The sequence below is a fragment of the Aquarana catesbeiana genome, linkage group LG10 (genome assembly GCF_042186555.1).
Source record: "Aquarana catesbeiana isolate 2022-GZ linkage group LG10, ASM4218655v1, whole genome shotgun sequence".
NCBI classification, from domain to species: domain Eukaryota; kingdom Metazoa; phylum Chordata; class Amphibia; order Anura; family Ranidae; genus Aquarana; species Aquarana catesbeiana.
In genome coordinates this window covers 8,771,747-8,793,713 of record NC_133333.1, presented here as the reverse complement: position 1 = coordinate 8,793,713, position 21,967 = coordinate 8,771,747, and the positions used below count along the sequence as shown (strand labels likewise).

Sequence of the window (21,967 nt, the reverse complement as noted above, 5' to 3'; positions counted from 1 at the left end):
TCTTTCCTTCTATCTTTCTTTCTTTCTTTCTTTCTTTCTTTCTTTCTTTCTTTCTTTCTTTCTTTCTTTCTTTCTTTCTTTCTTTCTTTCTATCTATCTATCTATCTATCTATCTATCTATCTATCTATCTATCTATCTATCTATCTATCTATCTATCTATCTTTCTTTCTTTCCTTCTCCACCCATCCCCCTTTTATTTCTCTCTTTGTGACAGCCTACCAGAATAGGTAGGATCTGTGAGAGCAGCTTCCCTGTGCAGCTCTGCTTGAGAAAAATATATCTTTATTATGCCCACTCACCTACCCCCTGTACTGTCCACTCCCCTATACTGTACACTCCTAATACAGTTCATTTTCATCCCTTGAATTTTTTTTTCCCATTATGGGAGTGAGTGGGGCCTCATGTCTAAGTTTTGCCTAAGGCCTCACAAAGTCTAGAGCCACCTCTGATGCTCATACATCTTGGGGGTGGGGGTGGGGCATAGTTTGACATGTTCGCCCTGGGCTCGAGATTACTTTGTCCCGGCACTGCTCATTCTCATGCAGCTAATGCTCGTGCTCATGTTCCAGCATACAGGCAAGCTTGTGCGATTAACCAAGATGCACTGTGTGTACCGGCGCGCATTGGCGGACCCCCAATCCCATGAATGGCGCCAAGCTGCCTATTTAAAGGAGGCCCTGATGTGTGCCAATAGCTGGATGTCCTTCAGCTTCCCCGTGACCTGTGTTCCTGTGCCCCTGCTTTTGCTGACTGACCTCCCTTTGCTGACCCGGTTTGCTCCTGACCTTGCTCTGTGGATTCTGAATACTGACCTCAGCTCGCCTCTGACTGCACTCAGCCTGCTTTTCTGGTACTGACCTCCCAGCATACACGGAATGTTGGGCGGAGTTTTTGGACGTGTGGTGTCGCTGTGCATGAGGACCGTGGCCATCTTGTCGGTTTGAAACCATCAGGAACATTTCATATGACGTGCTTGTTTATATGTACTACTGTGTGAGTATATAGATGTGGTTTTGATAAATTTAAACAGTTTTGATATACTACACCATGAAGTGGTTTTGTTTTTATGCCTTTCAACATGAGGAGTGATGCCTGGATCCATGCTGGAACAGTCCGTGGTGGATTGATGTTTGGGTGTTTTTGACCACCTATAATCTAGTGGTCCAGTTGTAAGTGTAAGAGGCTTGGCTTACTGTGGTGTTGGTGGAAGATCACTGTTCATCTTTTTAGTCAAGGTTCATTCACCTATTGGGTGCCTCTAGGGATTGATGGAGGTTTACTTCATTTTTATGCACATTTAGGCGCTGCATTTCTTCACTTTAAATTAGTATATTGTTGCCCAGAATTTATGCTAGCTGCTGTCCGCTTATTGTCTTTGTAACCTAAGCGCAGTATCATTCATTTTTATACACAGAATGTTGAATAACCTAGATCAGCCTTTCTCAACCTTTACAACACAGAGGGAACCCTTGAAGTAGTTCTCCAGTCTCGGGGAACCCCTGCTAAAAATTAGAAATCTACAACTCATGATACATTAGTGTGATGGTCAGTGGGAAGAATGGTCCTTACACTTGTGGTCATTGGGAAGAATTACCTCCTTACAGATAGCTAAAAAGATTAATGGTGTCGGTGGGAACTTATCCGAGAGGCAGAAATGGCCCAATGCTGAGGGAGCCCCTAGCAGCCTCTGGAGGAACCCTAGGGTTCCACAGAACCCTGGTTGAGAATCACTGACCTAGATATTCCCTTTTATAACGTTTTTTAGAGGTAACATTTTGTTTAAAACATACAGTAATTTTGGCCGATGTTCTGTAATTTTTAACCTTATTCAACTATGTAATTGTGACATCGAAGGACGCCTTACCCTTGTTGACACATTGGACTTGTCCATTCAATATTTTACAGATCTCATCAGAGCCACAGCCGTACTCTATGCACTGCATCACACGGTGAGAATTACAAGTACAGGCCTGGCTGCAATCTTCAGAAATGACGGTCTGATTCACCTGTGAAAGAGCAGGACACTCGTAAAACTCTCTGGAATGAAATGCAGTTGCAGCAAGACTTTTATAATGCAATGAATCTTGTGTAAGAAAACTGTGCAAAGGGTACTGGTCTCATCCTTCTGGATTATTATGTCAAGCCATCCAAGGGACCCATGGCCAAGCTAGCCTTTTTTGTTGCTACAGAATTAATGTGGTTATGAAATTATTGACTTCAAGGTAGGTGTGTCACTGCCATATGTGAAGATGAAATCATTACTCTTAGAGATGCAAGGACTTTTCGTCCAAATTTCTTCAGGATGAGAATGCGAAAATCAGAGCGAGAGGAAACTGTGTGATATGTCTTGTTTAAAATAGGTACTTAGATAATACTTACTATTACTATACTTACTATACTAATATTTTATTCGTTTTTGGAACAGAGAGATAATTATACCCCTCAATACTTATTCTGAGTCCAACCTCTACCAGTATTTCAAACCCTTATGAAGAGGGTGTTTGTTTGACCTCTGAAATGTGTTGACTATACAATGGATCAGAAAGGGATTATTTTATTCCAATTAACAAGATATTTGGACTCTCAGTTTGGATGAGGTACATCATTTTTGTCTCAGTGAAGATTCAGTTCAGCAGCCCACATGTGGACTGGGAAACCCATAAGTATGGCATGTGCAATCAGAGAACCTGTACATTACATTATCACTACAGTAAAGAAGCTGTCAGAGGTTATGTGGAGTTCTCAGCTGATCACTCTGAAGAATTAAGGGGAGGTTGGACTCAGTAAACTTCTGACCCCAGACAAATGGTGTCAGGATTGGGATCTGAACCCACAACCTCTGCTGCATCTGGAAGTAGCGCTTCTTGCTAAGCCACTTGAGATGCTGTACATCATCCTGTCTGATTTTTTGGACAATCTTGCCTTGTGCCTTGTCTCTGGTGAACCTTAAACTCCTTGCACTTCCAACTTAAGCCATGCTTTTGCACTTCCTGTTTGCCAGATTATTGTGCTTTCTCCAGCCGATATCTTGCTCCTTTGCATACCTGAAATTGCCCTTATCTTCACTACCACTCATTACCAACCTTTGCCTTGATCCTCGACTATGCTTCCCCTTGATCCCAACCTGCAACCACTTATTACTGACCTTTGGCTTGTTTACTGACTTCACTTCTGCTTGATCCCAACCTGCTATATCTGCTACTGAATCCCGGCTTGCTCACCTCCTGGTGGGGCTATCCTAAGGACTGCAACCTGGTACTAACAAACAACAAAACCAATCTCCACCATTAGGAGCTCTGGTGAATACTGGTTAGTGCTTAAACCCTGCACCACGGGTGAGCCCGTGTCATCCACCAAGGTGACTTGCTTGTGTACTTATCCAGCTGAACGGTGGGAGCCTCTCTACTGATAAGGCTACTGGTCTCCAAGCCTGACCCCTGACTGTGACCAATAGACTTGGGCATAATGACAAGGTAAGTGTCCTGAGGCATTCTTAATTAAAATGCATGTTCCTGGGTTTTCCATTGGAAGGAGTTGAGATTATTGGGAATTCTCGTCTGCAGAATTGTAGGTTTTGGAAAGGAGAGTTACTTGCAGCCAAAGTGATCTGCAAAGTGGTCTTGCCTGGAGTCCAAAATCAACGCTGAAATAAAAATTAGAGGAACTATGCTATACACTGTGTTCCCGGTGTCCACATAAATAGAACATTTTCATACTTGACCAGAAAGGGCTTTTAATGGTATCATAACTGGGTTTCAGTTTGTTCACAGCAAGTTGAGAATTCATACCTGATAGAATGTGCCATTCAAGGTGCATCTGTCACAGACGGTAGGGGTCACGCAACGGCCGTTTTGGAAAAGGTATCCAGTATTACACTGGCAGCCCTCAGAGTAGGTGGTTGGGCAGCTGATGATGTCATAGAGGGAGGAGCAACTGGTAGAGCAGACGTCGGCTTGAAACTCGTAATGGCTGTTCTCCTCAGAGCAAGTGTACGCTGAAACATAAAGGTTAAGAAAAAGTTATTGCTTTTATTTTTTTTTATATTTATTTATATATTTATTTATATTTATGACCACAAATAAACCCTATTGTATGTATCAATATTCAAAGGTAGGCAAAATATAAGCTTGTTGTTCAATTTTGACACATTCAGCATAAAATTTAAAGATGTGTGTCTTTATAAGGTGTATTTTAATTGAATATTGAATTCTCTCCACCTTTTTTAACTGCTTGTGTCCAGTTAGGAATATTTTCTCATAGTTCCTGTCCTAGAGACACAACAGGAAGTAAATGGGATTCTCTACAAAATGAGCTAAGCCCCCCTCTTAGACCAGGGGTCTTCAACGTTTTCAGTACAAGAGCCATTTTGAATATGTTATAGATATTCGCTGCTGAAAAAAATCCCTATCAGAGTCCCCCCATTACATGGGGGGTGGTTGAAGTAGGGACCTTAAGCTGCGTATATTAAGGAGACCCTAGCTGTGGGCTGGATAAAAGCTTGTAGTGGGCCGGATGTGGCCCACAGGCCATAGTTTAAAGACCCCTGTCTTGGACAGTTGGCACTGGGATCAGCGCCCACATCAGAACATTTCCCCTCATCTCCTGACAACTGTACAATTTTTTATTTTCCATTACTTTCTGCCCTGTGTAGTTGGCCAGCTGCTCCCCATTCCTCCTTACCCTCAACTAAGTGCTTTCTTAAAGTGGTCCTAAAGGCAGAAGGTTTTTACCTTTTGCATGCAGCTCCCCTTATACTTACCTAAGTCCAATCTCTGTCCAGGCTCTCGATTCAGGCTCTCTCTGCTCTCTCACTCCTCATTGGCTCAGAGACAGCCGCAGAAGCCATTGGCTGCTGTCAATCACAGCCAATGAGGAGGGAGCAGGATGCGGGGCTAAGATCTACTTTGTGTGTCAAGGAGCCAGCATGCACAAGTGCCCCCATAAAAAGTTGCTTGCTATGAGGGCACTTGGCGGGTGAGAGGGGCCAGGAGTTCCGGCAGGGGACCTGAGAAGAGGAGGACTGGGGCTGTTCTGTGCAAAACCATTACAGAGCAGGCAAGTATAACATGATTATTGTTTTAAAGAAAATGTAGGTTTAGAACAGCGGTCTCCAGATGTGGCCTCCCGCTGACACAAACAATGGGGCATAATTCCTTTGACTGACACCAGCAACGGGGCACTATTCCTCCAAAGTGACACCAACAATGGGGCATAATTCCTTCCACTGACACCAACGATGGGGCACGATTCCTCCCACTGACACCAGCGATGGGGCTTTGTTCCTTCCACTGACACCAATGATTAGTCTCTATTCCTTCCACTGACACAAATGATGGGGCACTATTCCTCCTACTGATATACTGTAACAATGTGGCACTATTCCTTCCACTGACACAAATGATGGGGCACTATTCCTCCCACTGACACCAATAATGGAGCACTATTTCTCCCACTGATATACTGAAACGGGGCTCTATTCCTGCCATTAGTACCAATGATGGGGCATTGTTTACTGTCACTGATGTTGGAGCAAGTTTGGAGACCCCTGGTTTTTAATATCACTTTAGGATGCGCCTTTTTTAGTCTAGTTCTCATATTCCTTATGTTTAAAGCTCAGTCATATTTTAGGCCATATCACAGTAAGAATTAAAGCCTCATGCTCAAATTATACCATGAATATTCCACACGTTTGAGACTTGTTTCAGGTTAGTCGGTAGCCAAGAAAACCAACAGAATGTAGAACTTACGGCAAAAACTTGGTGATCTCCATGGTTGCATAATTGCTCCGGCATCTTGGCAAATCTTGACGTAGCCTTGAAGGATTGGACAGAGCTCTCCAGTTTTTGCACAAAGAATATTCACACAGCTTTTCAGGTAGGCTGTGGGATCATAGATCTGGTGACAGGGTGCAAAGGGCCCATCTGCTTGGACCAGAATGCCACAGAAGCTCGCTCCTGCCAACTGTTTCTGCACTTTTTTGGGGCAATCAGAGCAAGTCTTGTTCCCAGCATCACAGACCTCAATGGTAACACAGGTTTCAGGAGAATCTATCCAGGATTCAGCAAATGAAACAACATCATTATCGGATGGACTGAACTCGTCTTTGTCGTTATCATTGTAGTTTCCACACAGACCGCAGACCTGGTTGTGATAGGTTGCAGGCACGGTGACATGAATGGCATTGTCGGAGGTTAGGATTAAACCAAAGTCAGTCTTAAGGACGGAACCACCACCCTGGTAATCAGCTCGTAGCTGTCCAGTGCCTAATTCAAATGGGAGAGTCCGGAGGATATCATTCACCTGTATGAAGAGATTGACTCAAGTTTGGTTAAGAATTCGTGGATAATTCTCAGGTTATTTAAGAACCAGATTATCACATTCTCTGCATTATGGCGCTAAACAACCTAGCCGCTCAGGAAACAGTCCAAGAACCTGCGCCGCTCACAATCCTCGTTCTTGCCAAACCAATCTGTTAACAATCTACGAGGAAGTGAGCTGCCATCTAGATAAAGGTAGGCCTGTGGATGTGGTGTGTCTGGATTTTGCAAAAGCATTTGATACAGTCCCCCATAGACATTTAATCTACAGACTGAGGTCTGTAGGCATAGACCATAGGGTCTGTTCTTGAATAGAAAATTGGCGACATGGGGGAATCCAAAGGGTGGTGATAAATAATGTATACTCAGATAGGTCTGGAGTGGTAAGTGAGGTACTCCAAGGCTCTGTTCTGGGACCAATTCTGTTTAATGTATTCATAAATTGATATAGAGGTTGGGATAAATAGACACAAAAATAAATAGGGCAATAACATCACAGCAGGATATAGAAACCTTACAAGAGGACGTGAATAAATGAATGGCGTGGGCAACTGGATGGCAAATGAGGTTTAATATTGAAAAATGTAAAGTAATGCACTTGGGGGTTAAAAATAAAAACACAAGTTATTCACTAGAGGGAGAACCTCCTGGGGGAATCCAGGTAGGACAAAGATCTGAGGGTCTTAGAAGAAGACAGACTGAGCAATAGCATTCAATGCCAAGCCACAGGAAGCAAAGCTACCAGACTATTAGCATGCATTAAAAAAGGGGATTTACTCCAGAGATAAAACGATAATCCTGCCACTTTATAAAACTCTGGTTTGGCCACATCTGGAGTATTCCGTCCAGTTCTGGTCAACAATCCTTCAGGAAGGATGTGCTGGAACTGGAAATAGACCAGAGAAGGGCAACAAAATTAATAAGGGGATTGGAGGACCTCAATTATGAGGAACGACTACAAGCAATTAACATATTCTCCCTAGAGAAGAGACGCATGAGAGGAGGTATGATAGCGATATACAAATATCTCAATGGTGAGCCCAGCATAGGTAGGAAACTATTCAGTCTCAGGAAGTGTAAGAAGACATGGGCCACACAATGAGTTTGGAGGAGTAGCAGTTTCACCTTAAGCTGTGTAGAGGGTTTTTCACTGTCAGGGCAACAAGGATGTGGAACTCCCTTCCACAATTGGTGGTGTCAGCAGGAAGTATTGATAGTTTTAAAAGACTCTTGGATATGCATCTTAGTAAACGCAATACACAATATGGGAAGTTGTAGCGACATACCCACAGGCTGAACTGGATGGACTGATGTCCAGTGGCGGCCGGTGGTGTTTTTTTTTGGGGGGGTGGCAAACAGTGCGGCACTACCAGCCCCCCCCCCCCCCGGCGGCATGACACTAGCACACCCATCCCCCCACCCCCCTGCCGTTTGCCGGTCGGTCCTTTCCCCATCTAGGTGGTGGGGTGTGGGCAGCTGCTCCGGTGTCCCCTCCGGCACGGTGGGCGGGCCCCATCTAGGTGGCGAGGTGCGAGCAGCGGCTCTGGTGTCCCCTCCAGCTCGGCGGGTGGTGAGGTGCGAGCAGCGGCTCTGGTGTCCGCTCCTCCAGCGGCTTACGTCGTGCGTCTCCACTCTCTTCCTACTAAGGGCTAGGTGTTCAAAAGGGAACGCCTGGCGTTTTGGCCATTTGGGAAACAGGTCTCACAACAACCCGCTTCCTGATTGGCGGGGAGGAGATTTAGTGTGAAAGTAGTGAATATTAATTCGCTATCTCACACAACTGGATGGGCTTTGGGCGCAGTGCCCTGCGCCCTGCGCACACCCTTTTTTGAAGCCTATTAGAGCCTCTGGCTCTAACCACGTGCCTAAAAAAAAAAAAAACTCCCCCCCATTGGAATTAATGGTCCATGTAGATCAGGGGGCTGGACACATGGATGGGGGGGGAGGGGCGGCGCCCGTGCGCCCTCTATGAACATGCCACCACTGCTGATGTCTTTATTCAACCTTACCCACTAAGAAACCAGGAAGTCACTGAAGAAATGTAAAAAGAAAGTTAAAACAAGTATACTTGATATACTATCTATTTATTAAGGCTACCATCATAAGGATTAAAAACAATAAATGCTGATTGGGAGAGTGAAGTTCCCTTTAACATCACACCAAGTGCAGTGGGAATGGATGGAGGAGTTGCTGCTGTCATGTTTACTGTAATAATCTAAAGTGAAAGTAAAGAAAATCCCATTTTTTTTGAGTTGTCCCCAGAAAAGTAATAGAGGAGATATCTTCCAATGGGGAAATGTGTTCTGGTGACTCACTTTGGAGGGATTTCCTCTCACTTCCTGTTTAGGCTATGGGACAGGAAGTGAAATCTCCGCAATGGGACACAGATGGCAAAAGAAAAAAAAATAACTGCTCTAAAATGAAAAAAAAAAATATTTTCCTTTGGTTCTACTTTAATTCTCCTTCTCCTCCACTGTCAATTTTTTGATTTAGCATTTTAAATTAAAAGAGAAAAAATCATTCAAAATTAATAAAAGAAACTCACCAGAATTTTGTTCTCAGGTCCTTGATAAATGGTTACGGTGTAATTGTAGACCTCCAAAATTATTTTCTTGGTTAACGAAACAGAGCTTTCTATGTTTCTTATCTGGATAAGGTATGGGGTCAACTTTGATCCTTCACTGAGACAGGTCTGGGACAGGATGTAGGAGCAGTTTCCGCCGAAGTCATACCCAAAGTTATCGAAAGTATTGTAGCTCGTCTTTCCAATGGTTGAGCACACGGCGCTTCCATTGGGATTACAGCTCTGGATGCCTTTCACCACGCTACACACTTCATAAGGGCCGCAAGAAGTGGACTCGCAATACACTGAGCCTCCCCCATAGCAGGTGCACTTCTTCTCACAGGTGTTATCGGGATAGAAGATGTCATTTGGCTTGTAGTATTGCCCGTTGTACAGACAGCCACACTGGGACAAAGGAACACATTCAGAACCACTGAGAACATAGCCCGGATTACACTCACAACCTTCACGGGATTTAGCATAACATTTCGAGGCCATGGACACAGAGAGACAAGTAGATGGGCAAGGACTGGTAGATATGTTGTACATGCTGTTGGGTGAACAGGAGATTGCTGAAAACAAAATCGAGAAAATAAAATATGAGGTTTACAGCTAAATATATTTTAACAGGACAGAGTCAAGATTTAAATATTATTTAAAATTAGGTGGAAGAAAAAATTCCCAGAAGCACCCAAAGAAGGATTATTCCTTTTTCATATCACCCATTTGAAGAGGTCTTGATCTTTTATGGATTCAGAAATTACTACACCATCTAGTATGCACTTCGTGGTGCATCTGGTCTGTCAGCATCCAGATCAAAACCTGGGCCCTCTGCAGTGCTTCCCCCTCCTGTCCCACTGCCTGCCTCCTGTCACATTGCGCCCCACCTGTCACACTACCCCCTCCTGTCCTCCTGTCCTCCTGCACCGCTCCTGTCCCACTTCCCCCCTCCTGTCCCCCTCCTCTCCTCCTGCCCCCTCATATCACACTACCCTCCACCTGTTCCATTGTCCCCCTGTCCCACTTCCCCCCCTCCTGTCCCCCTCCACTCCTGCTGCCCCCTCCTATCACACTGCCCCCCACCTGTTCCACTGCCCCCACCTGTGGTGAGAGGAGATGGGACTGGAGGAGAACATGGGATGGAGGAGATGGAACTGGAGGAGGAATGGGATGCAGGAGATTTGACTGGAGGAGGAGGACATGGGATGGAGGAGATGGGACTAGAGGAAGAATGGAAAGGAGGAGATGAGACTGGAGGAGGAACACATGGGATGGAGGAGATTTGACTGGAGGAGGATGAGGGCATGGGATGGAGGAGATGGGACTGGAGGAGGAAGAGGATGTGGGATGGAGGAGATGGGACTGGTGTAAAAGCACATGCAATGGAGGAGATTGGACTGCAGGAGGAGGAGGATGTGGGATGGAGAAGATGGGACTGGAGGAGGAAGAGAACATGCGATGGAGGAGGACGACATGGGATGAGGGTGATGAGACTGGATGAGGAGGGCATGGAGTGGAGAACATGGAATGGAGAAGGAGGAGGACATGGGATGGGCCTTCGTTGAAAGTCCAGTGGGTGGATTTGGTGGGACAGCCAGTGGACAGGCCCTGGGGAACATTGGTGGTCAGGCCCAGGGGGGGGGGGGGGCAGGTCTAAAACTGAAAGGTGCCCCAAAATTTCTGATGGCTGCCCTGTTCGCCAGTTTTCTTGTCCTCGGCACCGCCATGCTGAGTGTGGCAGCTTCATAGCTTCACAGCCCTCACCCCGCTGTGCATGCACAAGCTGCGCTGCACTGTGTGAATGGTCCTGCAACCTTGAAGCCCAGAAGGTTTCAGGCAGGGACAGAAGGGGGGCAAATTTCTGGAGGAATCCCCTAGGCAATACCAGTGAAAATGGGGAGTGGGTACCTATAAAAACTAGGTACCTGCTTCCCCCAAAAAATGTTCCAAAAGTAGAGTAAGGGGGAGAAGAGGAGGAAGAGTGGAGTGAAGTTCCAATTTAAACCATGTCTCTGCACTTCCTATTTGCCAGATTATTGTGCTCTCTCCAGCCAATATCTTGATCCTTTGCATACCTGCTGCTGTCCTTATTTTCGCTACCATACATTATCAACCCTTGGCTTGTTCATCGACTATCCTTCGCCTAATCCCATCCAGCTAGAACTCGTTACCAGTGTTAATTTCATTGACCAATATATTTTGGTCAACTAAATTAACACTATTTTAGTCAACTAAAATATGACTAAGCCCCCGTTCACACCGGTGTGATTTGTCATGAGACAATTTCAAATCACATCACACGTCATACCCCATTGTTGGCAATGGAACCTTTCAAAAAGCTGCGACTCATGTCTCAGCTACTTTGAAAAAGGTTCCTGCACTACTTTTTGCTGATTTCATTGCGATTTGCATAGTCTTCTAACCTTCCCCTACTCTACTAAAAAAAAAAAACATTTTTTTTTTTAAATTAGGATTTTTATTTAAAGTCCCTATTCCTGAGTACCCCAACCACAATCAGCATCATCGTGAAGAGGCCTGCCTAAAATGCTTAAAGTCTCAAATAAAGAGATTTCTTGTGACAACTCGCCCTACTTCAAACAAGCCCCCAACCAATCACCAGAGAGAAAAAAAAGAAATAAACCCAAAAGAAAAAATATAACTCTCTCTTCTCACCCTCCCGACACCTCCACCCGAACCCCTCCACCCCAATTAAGCTATTATACAATATAACCCACCTCTAACATCTTCAGGGATGCATAAAAGGATTTCCATGAGGAATATACTATAGGAAATTTCTCGTAATTATCGATTGCCATTGCCGTCAGTTCCTCCTTTCACCATAAATATTGCATTTCATCTACCCACTCTACCATTCCAGGGGGATCAGAAGATCTCCAGTGTCCTGATATTACAACCCTAGCGGCCATCAAACAAAAATGTAGAAGGCCCTCATTGACCTCCCTATCTTCCCATTTTTTTTTCTACTTCCTGTCAGATTAAAATGTTGTTACCAAGACGGGAAGTGAGGGAAAATCTTTCTAAGAGAATCCTAAGAACTTGATAGGGGTTTTAATCCTTCCCCACGCTATCCTAAAATAGCAAGGAACTTTTGGCTGGACATACACTTTACATCCGACTGCAAGCATGCAATTGGCCAATAGCTTCCCCTTCCCTAAGTTGATAACCGTTTTCCTCCAAGTACTTACGACAGGTGATGTCCGTTCTCCAGTTATACACAACAGCACCAGCTGCCTGGCACGATTCAGTGTAGCCCGTCAACAGTCGGCATATGAGGTCTTGCCTTTTGCCATAGGCACACATATCGTAAACGCAGTCCTCGAAGTAAGTGCTAGAGTCAACTGTGGAAAAGCAATCTCGAAAAGGACCTTTTTTGTCCAGCAACATGCCACACTCCTGCAGCTTCTTCTTCTGCTCCCCTTCCAGGGCCAGGAGATTTGTGCAGTTGTTGTCCTTCACAATCGGGCACTGATCAGCGCGTTCGCCTTCCCGATAGCTATGACCAAACAACGGGACGTTGAGTTGTAATGTGCCATTCCGATCGGTCAAATCGTCATCTGGTTTATCGTTGAAGTTACCACAAAGACCGCAAACATGTCCGGAGTAAATGGATGGCAGCATCACCCCCACTCTTGCCTCCCAGTCGAATGTGACCCGAATTCCAATGCTGGTCTGGACTATACACTGCCTCCCAGACTGAAAAATGTCGATGTTGCCAAGTTGTGGTCTCAATGACAATGGCAGGTTGGATTTTATACCATTCACCTGTTGGGAAGATAGGTATTTATAAATGAGATTGGAGTAGGTGGGGGGATCCAAAGACAATTTAATCTCATGATTCTGAGTGGGATGTACAGTATCAAGTGGAATGCAATGGTTGAGCAGCTTTCTTACACGAAGCATATTCTAAGGGGGGGCTTTGGATGAAACTCTAGGGCAGGGATATGCAATTAGTGGACCTCCAGCTGTTGCAAAACTACAAGTCCCATCATGCCTCTGCCTCTGGGTGTCATGCTTGTGGCTGTCAGAGTCTCGCTATGCCTCATGGGACTTGTAGTTCTGCAACAGCTGGAGGTCCGCTAATTGCATATCCCTGCCCTAGGGATTTAAAATATATAGAGCATCCAAATATGTGTTTCTCAACGCAAAAATTTGAGGGGAAAAAAAAAAGTCTGTCGGTTCCTTTCATTGGGGATTGAAGTGCTGAGTGAAATAAAATTATTACTATCCTTTTCAGATAGGCTGCAGCAGGTGAAAAAACCACCTATTGACTCAAACCCTCCCCAAAATGGGTTGGCTTTTCAGTGATTAAAAATAAACATATTTGTACTCCCGACTATTGGTGTGGTGCACCTTCTTTCCTAAAAGTTAAATATAACTGCTCAATTTACTTCAAAAGAACCAGTTAGAAATTCAGGGTTAGCGGCCACATTTTACAAAGGTGCCGTGATGGGGTCAGCGTTGTTTCACATTTTATTTTTTTTAAACAAAATTACAAAAACTGTTGTATTAAATGAAAATGTTTAATGTAAGATTTAAGAAAACCTAAGATGTTGAAACTGCTTTTGTGTGTTGACTTGTAGGCAGAGGGTCTCCTTTAAGGTGCCTCCACCTCTTGGGAGAAAGCTGAGGGATTTGGCAGGACCAGGGAAGGAGGTGGGTCAGACTAGAGGGGAAGAGAAAGAGGCAACATCTGTCTGCTGAGCTCCTGCTCTCCCTCGCCCCCCCCCCCCCCCAATCCTGGGGTTCCCCATCCTAACCCAAAGAGATAGAAGGGAGGACCTTGAAAGCTAGTTTACCCCCCTGTCCCTCCCATCCTGAGCCAGGAAGAACATTAGGCCCATCCATCTGCAGGAGCACGAGTAGCCACTGAAAGGGCATGGGACCAAGAGTCTGTTCGTTATTGGAACTGAGTTGATCCATTGAAGCCATGTATCGATTGAGGCTTTCAGTAAAATAACATTGACAACATCCAACCTCATGGTGTCTTTATTCGGTAAGGATTCTGCTCTGAAAAGTGTGAGAGAGTTTTACTGGTGTCCCCTGGCTGTTGAGCAGGTGCCCAGTGTCTGGTACCCCGGGATTGAAGGAGGGTGGATCGGGGGTCAGTCTCCGCCTGCCACCCACACATCGGGGAGAATCGTTGGGCAAGGTCCTGTATTGCCCAGAAGGTCAGAGTTATGCTGTGGGTTGGCTCGGCTGCTAGCTTAGGCCACGCATGAGACAGCCTGCCAACAGACTAGCTGTAGACTTTACAGTATATATCATAGTATAGCACATATAGGGGTTGATTTTGTAAAACTGGAGCTTGCAAAATCTGTGCAGCTCTATATAGAAGCCAATCAGCTTCCATGTTTTTTTTTTTGTCAAAGCTTCACTGAACAAGCTGAAGTTAGAAGCTGATTGGCTCCCATGCACAGCTGCACCAGATTTTGCACTCTCCAGTTTTAGTAAATCAACCCCATAGTGTAGAGGTCTCCAAACAGTGACACAGGGGCCAGATGTGGCCATTTGTCTGGCCCTTGGGGCACATGAGGCACTATTGTTTCCACTGACACCAATGATGGAGCCCTATTCCTTCCACTGACACCAATGATGGGGCACTATTCCTCCCACTGACACCAATGATGGGGCACTATTCCTCCCACTGACACCAATGATGAGGCACTATTCCTCCATCTGACACCAATGATGGGGCACCATTCCTTCCACTGACACCAGAGATGAGGAACTAATTATCTCAGTGACACCAATTATGGGGCACTAATTGTCCAACTGACACAAATAATGGGGCATTAGTCCTCCCACTGACCCAGTAATGTATTTTTTTTTTTTTTTTACTCTCACCAATGCCAAGGCACTTCCTACTTCCACTGGCTACAGTCCGCCCCCCCCTAATATTTGAAGGGCTGTAAACTGGCCCTTTATTTTGAAAGTTTGGAAACCCCAGCCATCGGGTCCTTGCTTACCCATGCCTCCTAACAGACTCCTCCTTATTGACATCAATTTACTTACAAGGAGTGGGGTGACTACACTATGCATTTATCTACTCTACAAAAAAAAAAAAAAAAATTATTTTAATAATTTACAACCTTGAGGTCAAAGGAAATTTAAAGTGTTATGTAAATGTATTTATGTATTTTTTAAATTTATTTATTATTTTAACCACTAAACACTCTTTTTGTATGTATATATATATATATATATACACACATTTTATTTTTTGCTATCTAAAAAAAAATGTATATTTTATTTTTGCCTATCTAAAAAAAAAAATTATATATATATATATATATATATATATATATATATATATACATATACATATATACATAGATAGATAGATCTATCTATCTATCTATCTATCTATCTATCTATCTATCTATCTATCTATCTATCTATCTATCTATTTATCTATATATTTTTTTTTTTTTTTAGATAGGCAAAAATAAAATACTATATACAGTATGAATAGTTCAAATCATTTCCTTTTCCTTTTCACATGTTTACTTGTCTTCTATTAGCTGGTCTGTTCAAAAAAAACAAAAAAAAACAAACTATTGCTTAGCTCAAACTCAAATTTCAATTTACACCCAACTAAATAAGTCAGAAGAGTCCTTTGAAAAAGAGTGACCTAGACTTCACCCAATGTATAACTTACCAAGACAACAGCCGGGAACTCTCTGCGGATCTGGATTTCATTTTCAAAAATCCTAAATGTGACGGCGGTAGTGTAAGAGACGAGGAGACTTCCTAGATGGTCATTGTGGATAATGACTTGGAAATCAGCTAAGCCTTTTTTCTGATCGCAAAGCGCAGCGAGCTGATAATCGCATGCTCCCTGAAAGTTATAATGGAAGTCATCGAAAGTCACGTAGTGGGGATCTCCAGAACCTGTACATGTGCTGTATTTGGTGGGATAACAATCCTGAATGCCATCTTTAACTAGACACTGCTGTCCATTGCCGCATTTGGTATTGCTACATTTAACCTGTTGAGTCACCGGATCGCACACGCACTTTTTCTTACAGGAAGGGTCATCCCAGAAAATGGCACCTTGTCCCAAAGAGCGCCCTTTGTAGAAGCAGCCGCAGTTTTCCATAGGTTGGCATTTTCCCTCAATCATAACAAAGCCTGGATTGCACTCACAGGTCTCAATACATGGCTCACTGCAGTTGGATGGGGCTAAAGGGTCTTGGCATGTTGGGGGGCAAGAGCTTCCACACTGATTATAAGTACTATTACCGGGACATTCCATAGCTAAAAGACAACAAAAAAGAGAACATATTAATTAGGGTTGAGAAAAAGGGACAAATGCAGATTTTTATTTTTATAACCATGCCTATAGAACATACCAAGGGTGGGCTGGAACTCTTATGCCGCGTATACACGAGCGGACTTTACGGCAGACTTTGCCCAGCGGACTGGATTTCGTCAGACAATTCGATCGTGTGTGGGCTCCAGCAGACTTTGTTTTCTCAAAAGTTGGACGGACTTAGATTTGAAACATGTTTTAAATTAATCCTTCGAAATCGAGTCCGGTCGAAAAGTCCGCTCGTCTGTATGCTAGTTCGACGGACAAAAAGCCACGCTAGGGCAGCTATTGGCTACTGGCTATGAACTTCCTTGTTTTAGTCCGGTCGTACGTCATCACGTACGAATTCGACGGACTTTGGTGGACTGTGTGTAGGCAAGTCCGTTCATTCAGAAAGTCCGTCGTAAAGTACGTCGAAAAGTCCGCCAGGCAAAGTCTGCCATAAAGTCCGACCGTGTGTGCATAAGTCTGAGGGGTAAATACAACAAGGTGGTCTGTTTCATGATAGGTACAGAACCATAATTTCCAGCATTAGCTTCCATTATGGCTCTCTATATGTGGTTACAGGACGTCTCAGAGCTGCTTCTCCCTCCCCCCCTCGTCAGCCTCTTTTTTTCACTTTCCGGTCTGGTAGTGGTCTGCTCACGTGGGAACCACGGCCCTTCCTCAGTTAATGATCCTTCCACAGGTTCACCTATGGAAACCTTGTAACTTCCTCCAGGTAGTTACGTTTAATTGTTCTCTCGGCACTCTGCCAAGGCTGTTGCTGACCCCAGCAGGGCCGATCCAAGGACCTTAGGGATCTAATAGCTATATAATTCCTTCCCCCACCCATATGTCATTGCTACCCTATACCCATGTGCGGGGCTGGTGTTAGAAATCACGGTGCCCCATACAGCCTATCTGACAGTCCCCCTCCCCCCCAAAAAGAATTCAAAATTATATTTTCATTGCGAAAACACTAAAATCATTATAAGCGGGCAGCAGGGGGAATCGGATACTTGACAGGAAAGGGGATTGGTAAGGTGGGGGGGGGCAGGCAATTACAGGAACCGATCCCCTGTGTGTCTCTCCCTGCAGCAGCTGAAAGCTGATAGGCGTGAGAGTAGAAGAAGGCAGCTTTTGGCCGCTGCAAGGAGAGACACCTGGGGGATCAGTTCCTCTAATTCCCCCCCTCCCTTTACCGGTCACCACCTCTACTGCCTATATCCAATTCCCCTGCTGCATGGGCCCACCCAACCCCGCTGGCCTGGGCCCTGTACAGGAGGACTGGTGCTACCCCCTTATCAGCGGCCCTGCCCATTCGTCTCCTCTTCTAATCAAACTAATCAATGTCTAAATGGTGAAATAACTCCACTAAGGACCATCAGCTCTTATTTTCTTAGGCATGCCCCAAGGGGCTGAGTGCAGGAGCCAGCAGAATATTACAGAATGACTACCAGCACTCTAAAAGCTGTACATCTATTGTATTCAGGGAAAATACCAATTTATTGCGTTTTTTTCGTCTCAAGCACATTTGTGCATAAGCAGTCCATGTGGCAAAATGTAAGGCTATTTTTGGCAAAATTTCAGTAAAAGTTTGGTCCCACTGATCACTAGTGCTCTCCTCTTAAATGTATGATGAATCATGTAAACCAGGGATATGCAATTAGCGGACCTCCAGCTGTTGCAAAACTACAAGTCCCATCATGCCTCTGCCTCTGGGTGTCATGCTTGTGGCTGTCAAAGTCTTGCTATGCCTCATGGGACTTGTAGTTCTGCAACAGCTGGAGGTCCGCTAATTGCATATCCCTGATGTAAACCAAGAAGAGCCAGAACTGCAATTTCTTGATCACAGGTGCAGTTAGATGTCGCTGATGGGGTCACAAAGGGCTGTGAGGACCTCAAGGAGCATTAGGACTCAAAACCAAAATGTGAAAAAAGTCTCAAATGGAGTTATACTTTAGGCATTGCTACTCCTAATTATTCTCCCAATCTGAAGAAAATGCTGTTCTGCATGTTGTTTGGGCAATTTTCGAAGTTTGAGCCACCAAGGTGGGTCAAACCTCGAGGCCTAGTAGAAAATGTTGTTCTGCACATTGTGTGGGCAGTTTTTAAAGGTCGAGCCACCAAAGTGGGTCAAACCTCAAGGCCTAGTAGACATTGCTGTTCCGCACGTTGTGTGAACAACTCTTAAGCCCGTACACACGATCGGATTTTACGACGGGAAATGTTGGATGTGAGGTTGTTGGCGAAAAGTCCGACCTTGTATATGCTCCATCGGACAACTGTTGTTGGACTTTCCGCCAACAAATGTTGGCTAGCATGTTCTCAAGTTTTCCGCCAACAAATGTTTGTTGTCGGACTTTCCGACCGTGTGTACACAAGTCTGTCGGACAAAAGTCCAAAGTACAAACATGCATGCTCGGGATCAAGGACGAGCCGGAAGCGCTCGGTCTTGTAAAACTAGCTTTTGTAATTGAGATATCACATACGTCTTGTAAGTCACTACGTTCGTAATTGTTGGCCAACATTTGCGTGACCGTGTGTTTGCAAGACAAGTTGGAGCCAACACCCTACGAACAAAATTCCACTGTTTTGTTGTCGGAAAGTCTGATCGGTTGTATGAGGCTTTAAGCCACTAAGGTGGGTGTTCAGTTTGGGGCAGTGTTCTCCAAAACTGAAGGCGGATTGGTGGGTCAAACCTCAAGCCCTCATAAACAATGCTGTTCTGCACGTTGTGTGGACAACTTTTGAACATTGAGCCACCGATGTGGGTCAAACCTCAGGTCCTAGGAGACAATGCTGTCTGTGTGGATAACTCTTCAACGTTAAGCCACCAGGGTGAGTTTTCAGTTTGGGGGCGTATTCTATAGTTTACCCTCATTCTTTTGAATGGTTGCAGATAGAAGGTATACATTGCATACATAATTTGATTGCTCCTAATTACACTCAGAGCTGTAAACTGGTTTGAGTTGAATGAGAAGGAAGAGACAACCAGAAGACAAGAATCACATTTTCCTACTTACGACAGTCCGCTGCCTCTCTCCAGTTCTTGACCTGTATCCCTGCTCTAGCACAAACGTCGCTGTAGGCTTTCAAGGTCTGGCACAGGATCTGATTGTAACCCTCATTTAGGCACAGATCATAAACACAGTTGTCCTTGTATATCTTGGGGTCGATTGTATCGAAGCATACTCTGAAGGGTCCGTCCTTTTTGGTGAGGATGCCGCAGTTCTGCTCATTTCCATACCGCAGATTATCTTTCACACTACAAGTTTTACATGGCCCGTTGCAATCATCCCAGCAGCTTGCGTCACTGTTGGACTTCACTTTCCAAAGTTTACCGTAGTCTATAGGCTTCAACTCCTTCCCGTTATTAAACAGGTCGTCTTTTGGGTTGTCATTATAATTGCCGCACAAGCCACAAACGTTTTCATAGTAGCTGCCGGGGATGGTGATCTTCAGCAGAATGTTCCAGTCGTAGATGACCTTGAGTTTAAAATCGGTCACCAGGATGAGTGAGGTGCCACTCTGGTTTATCACCACTTGACCATTCTGCAGGCTGACCGGTAGCTGAGTCATTTGATTATTTATCTATGGAGGAAAAAACAAAAAAAATGTATCAGATTGTATCGCTTATGATCAATAAATTCAGTTTTTTGTTATTGCTAACCTAAAGCTGACATCCAGGAAAACAGCTAAATAAACAGGTGCAATAAGGGAGCGCCCCACCAATGGATTTGTATTTGGCCATCCAACCGTGAAGCGTACACAGCTCTGCCACATAGCATAGCCTTTTATTACAGAACAGAAGACCAGATATTTTTTGTTCTGCTACAGTACAGAAACAATTGCAGGTATTGTCCCTCCCCAGCCTGTGTTTGGACAGTAAAAAGAGAAGCAGAAGACTGATGAGCTCATCTCTCTGTCAGTCTGCTCTCTCCTCCTATCAGCACAACTTATTGGCTAATTGTATTCCTTCTTCCACCTTTAAACTGAGCCCTACTGTACAGGCATGATTGTTCCTTGGCCTGCCCCTTTCATTCATTGGATTTCAGTTCTTCCAATCATGGAGGTTCAGCATCACATGTGGTCATTGCCTAGGGCTGCCTGTTGTTTTGAGGAAGCTGCTGTATGTACAGCCCCTCCCACTACCTATGACCTGCCAGCATTGCAAAGAGAAACACTCACTCAAAGAGATACACTCGCTGACCACCTTATTAGCTACACCTGTTCAATTGCTTGGTAACACAAATTGCTAATCAGCCAATCACATGGCAGCAACTCGATGCATTTAGGCATCTAGACGTGGTGAAGACAGCTTGCTAAAGTTCAAACCGAGCATCAGAATGGGGAAGAAAGGGGATTTAAGTTACTTTGAACGTGGCGTGGTTGTCGGGCTGCTCTGAGTATTTCTGAGATTTTCACACACAACCATCTCTCGGGATTACAGAGAATGGTGGGAAAAAGAGAAAATATCCAGTAAGCGGCAGTTGTGTGGAGGAAAATGCCTTGTTGAGGTCAGAGGAGAATGGGCAGACTGGTTCCAGATGATAGAAAGACAACAGTAACTCAAATAACTACTCTTTACACCCAAGGTATGCAGAATATCATCTCTGAATGCACAACACATGGAACCTTGAAGCAGATGGGCTGCAGCTGCAGAAGACCACACCGGGTGCCACTCCTGTCAGCTAAGAGCAGGAAACTGAGGCTACAATTGGCACAGGATCACCAAAATTGGACAATAGAAGATTGGAAAAATGTTGCCTGGTCTGATGAGTCTGGATTTCAGCTGCGACATTCAGATGGTGGGGTCAGAATTTGGTGCATGGATCCATCCTGCCTTGTATCACCGATTCAGGCTGGTGGTGGGAGTGTAATGGTGGGGGGGATATTTTCTCGGCACACTTTGGGCCCCTTAGTACCAATTGAGCATAGCTTAAATGCCACGGCCTACTCAAATATTGTTGCTGACCATGTCCATTCCTTTATGACTACAGTGTCCCCATCTTCTGATGGCTCCTTCCAGCAGGATAATGCACCTTCAGTCCATAATGAATGCCGCTGCAAGACTCATCCACCTTACCAACCATTCAAACCCCTTCTCTGCCAATCCCTCCACTGGCTTCCACTCACCCAACGAATAAAATTCAAAGTGCTTGACAATAATTTACAAAGCAGTCCATAACTCTGCCCCCAGCTATATCACTAACCTAGTCCCAAAATACCAACCAAGCCGCTCTCTTCGGTCCTCCCAAGACCTTCTGCTCTTCAGCTCCCTCCTCACCTCCTCCCATGCTCGCCTCCAGGATTTCTCCAGAGCTTCTCCCATCCTTTGGAACCCCAATCTGTCCGACTGTCCCTTAATCTATCTATCTTTAGATGATCCCTGAAAACTCTTCTCTTTAAAGAAGCTTATCCTTCTATCTAATACACTGTTTTACTTCCTCCATCAATTCGTCCCCCACAGCTATTACCTTTGGTATCAACTGACCCTCCCTCCTAGATTGTAAGCTCTAGCGAGCTGGGCCCTCTGATTCCTCTTCATTTTGTTAAGCGCTGCACAAACTGTTGGCACTATATAAACCCTGTATAATAATAACCATGTCACAAAGCTCCAATCATCTCACCACTGGACAATGAGGTCACTGTACTCCAATGGCCTCCACACATGTGGTGGAACGGGAGATGATTGGCATCATGGATGGGCAGCCGACAAATCTGCAGCCACTGGGTGATGTTATCAGGTCACTATGGAGCCAAATCTC

General features: G+C 44.8%; 1 protein-coding gene across 1 annotated transcript in view; it reads right to left on the bottom strand.

Annotated features, from left to right (window-relative positions):
* LOC141110299 (IgGFc-binding protein-like) overlaps nucleotides 1-21,967 on the bottom strand; it is a 91,919-nt gene that overhangs the window by 34,183 nt on the left and 35,769 nt on the right. The window contains exons 6-12 of the mRNA XM_073601595.1: nucleotides 19,223-19,790; nucleotides 15,561-16,159; nucleotides 12,088-12,664; nucleotides 8,864-9,453; nucleotides 5,749-6,301; nucleotides 3,790-3,995; nucleotides 1,866-2,007 (exon numbers count right to left, since the gene is read on the bottom strand). Coding sequence (XP_073457696.1) covers nucleotides 1,866-2,007; nucleotides 3,790-3,995; nucleotides 5,749-6,301; nucleotides 8,864-9,453; nucleotides 12,088-12,664; nucleotides 15,561-16,159; nucleotides 19,223-19,790 — 3,235 coding nt within the window. The remainder of the gene's footprint in view (nucleotides 1-1,865; nucleotides 2,008-3,789; nucleotides 3,996-5,748; nucleotides 6,302-8,863; nucleotides 9,454-12,087; nucleotides 12,665-15,560; nucleotides 16,160-19,222; nucleotides 19,791-21,967) is intronic.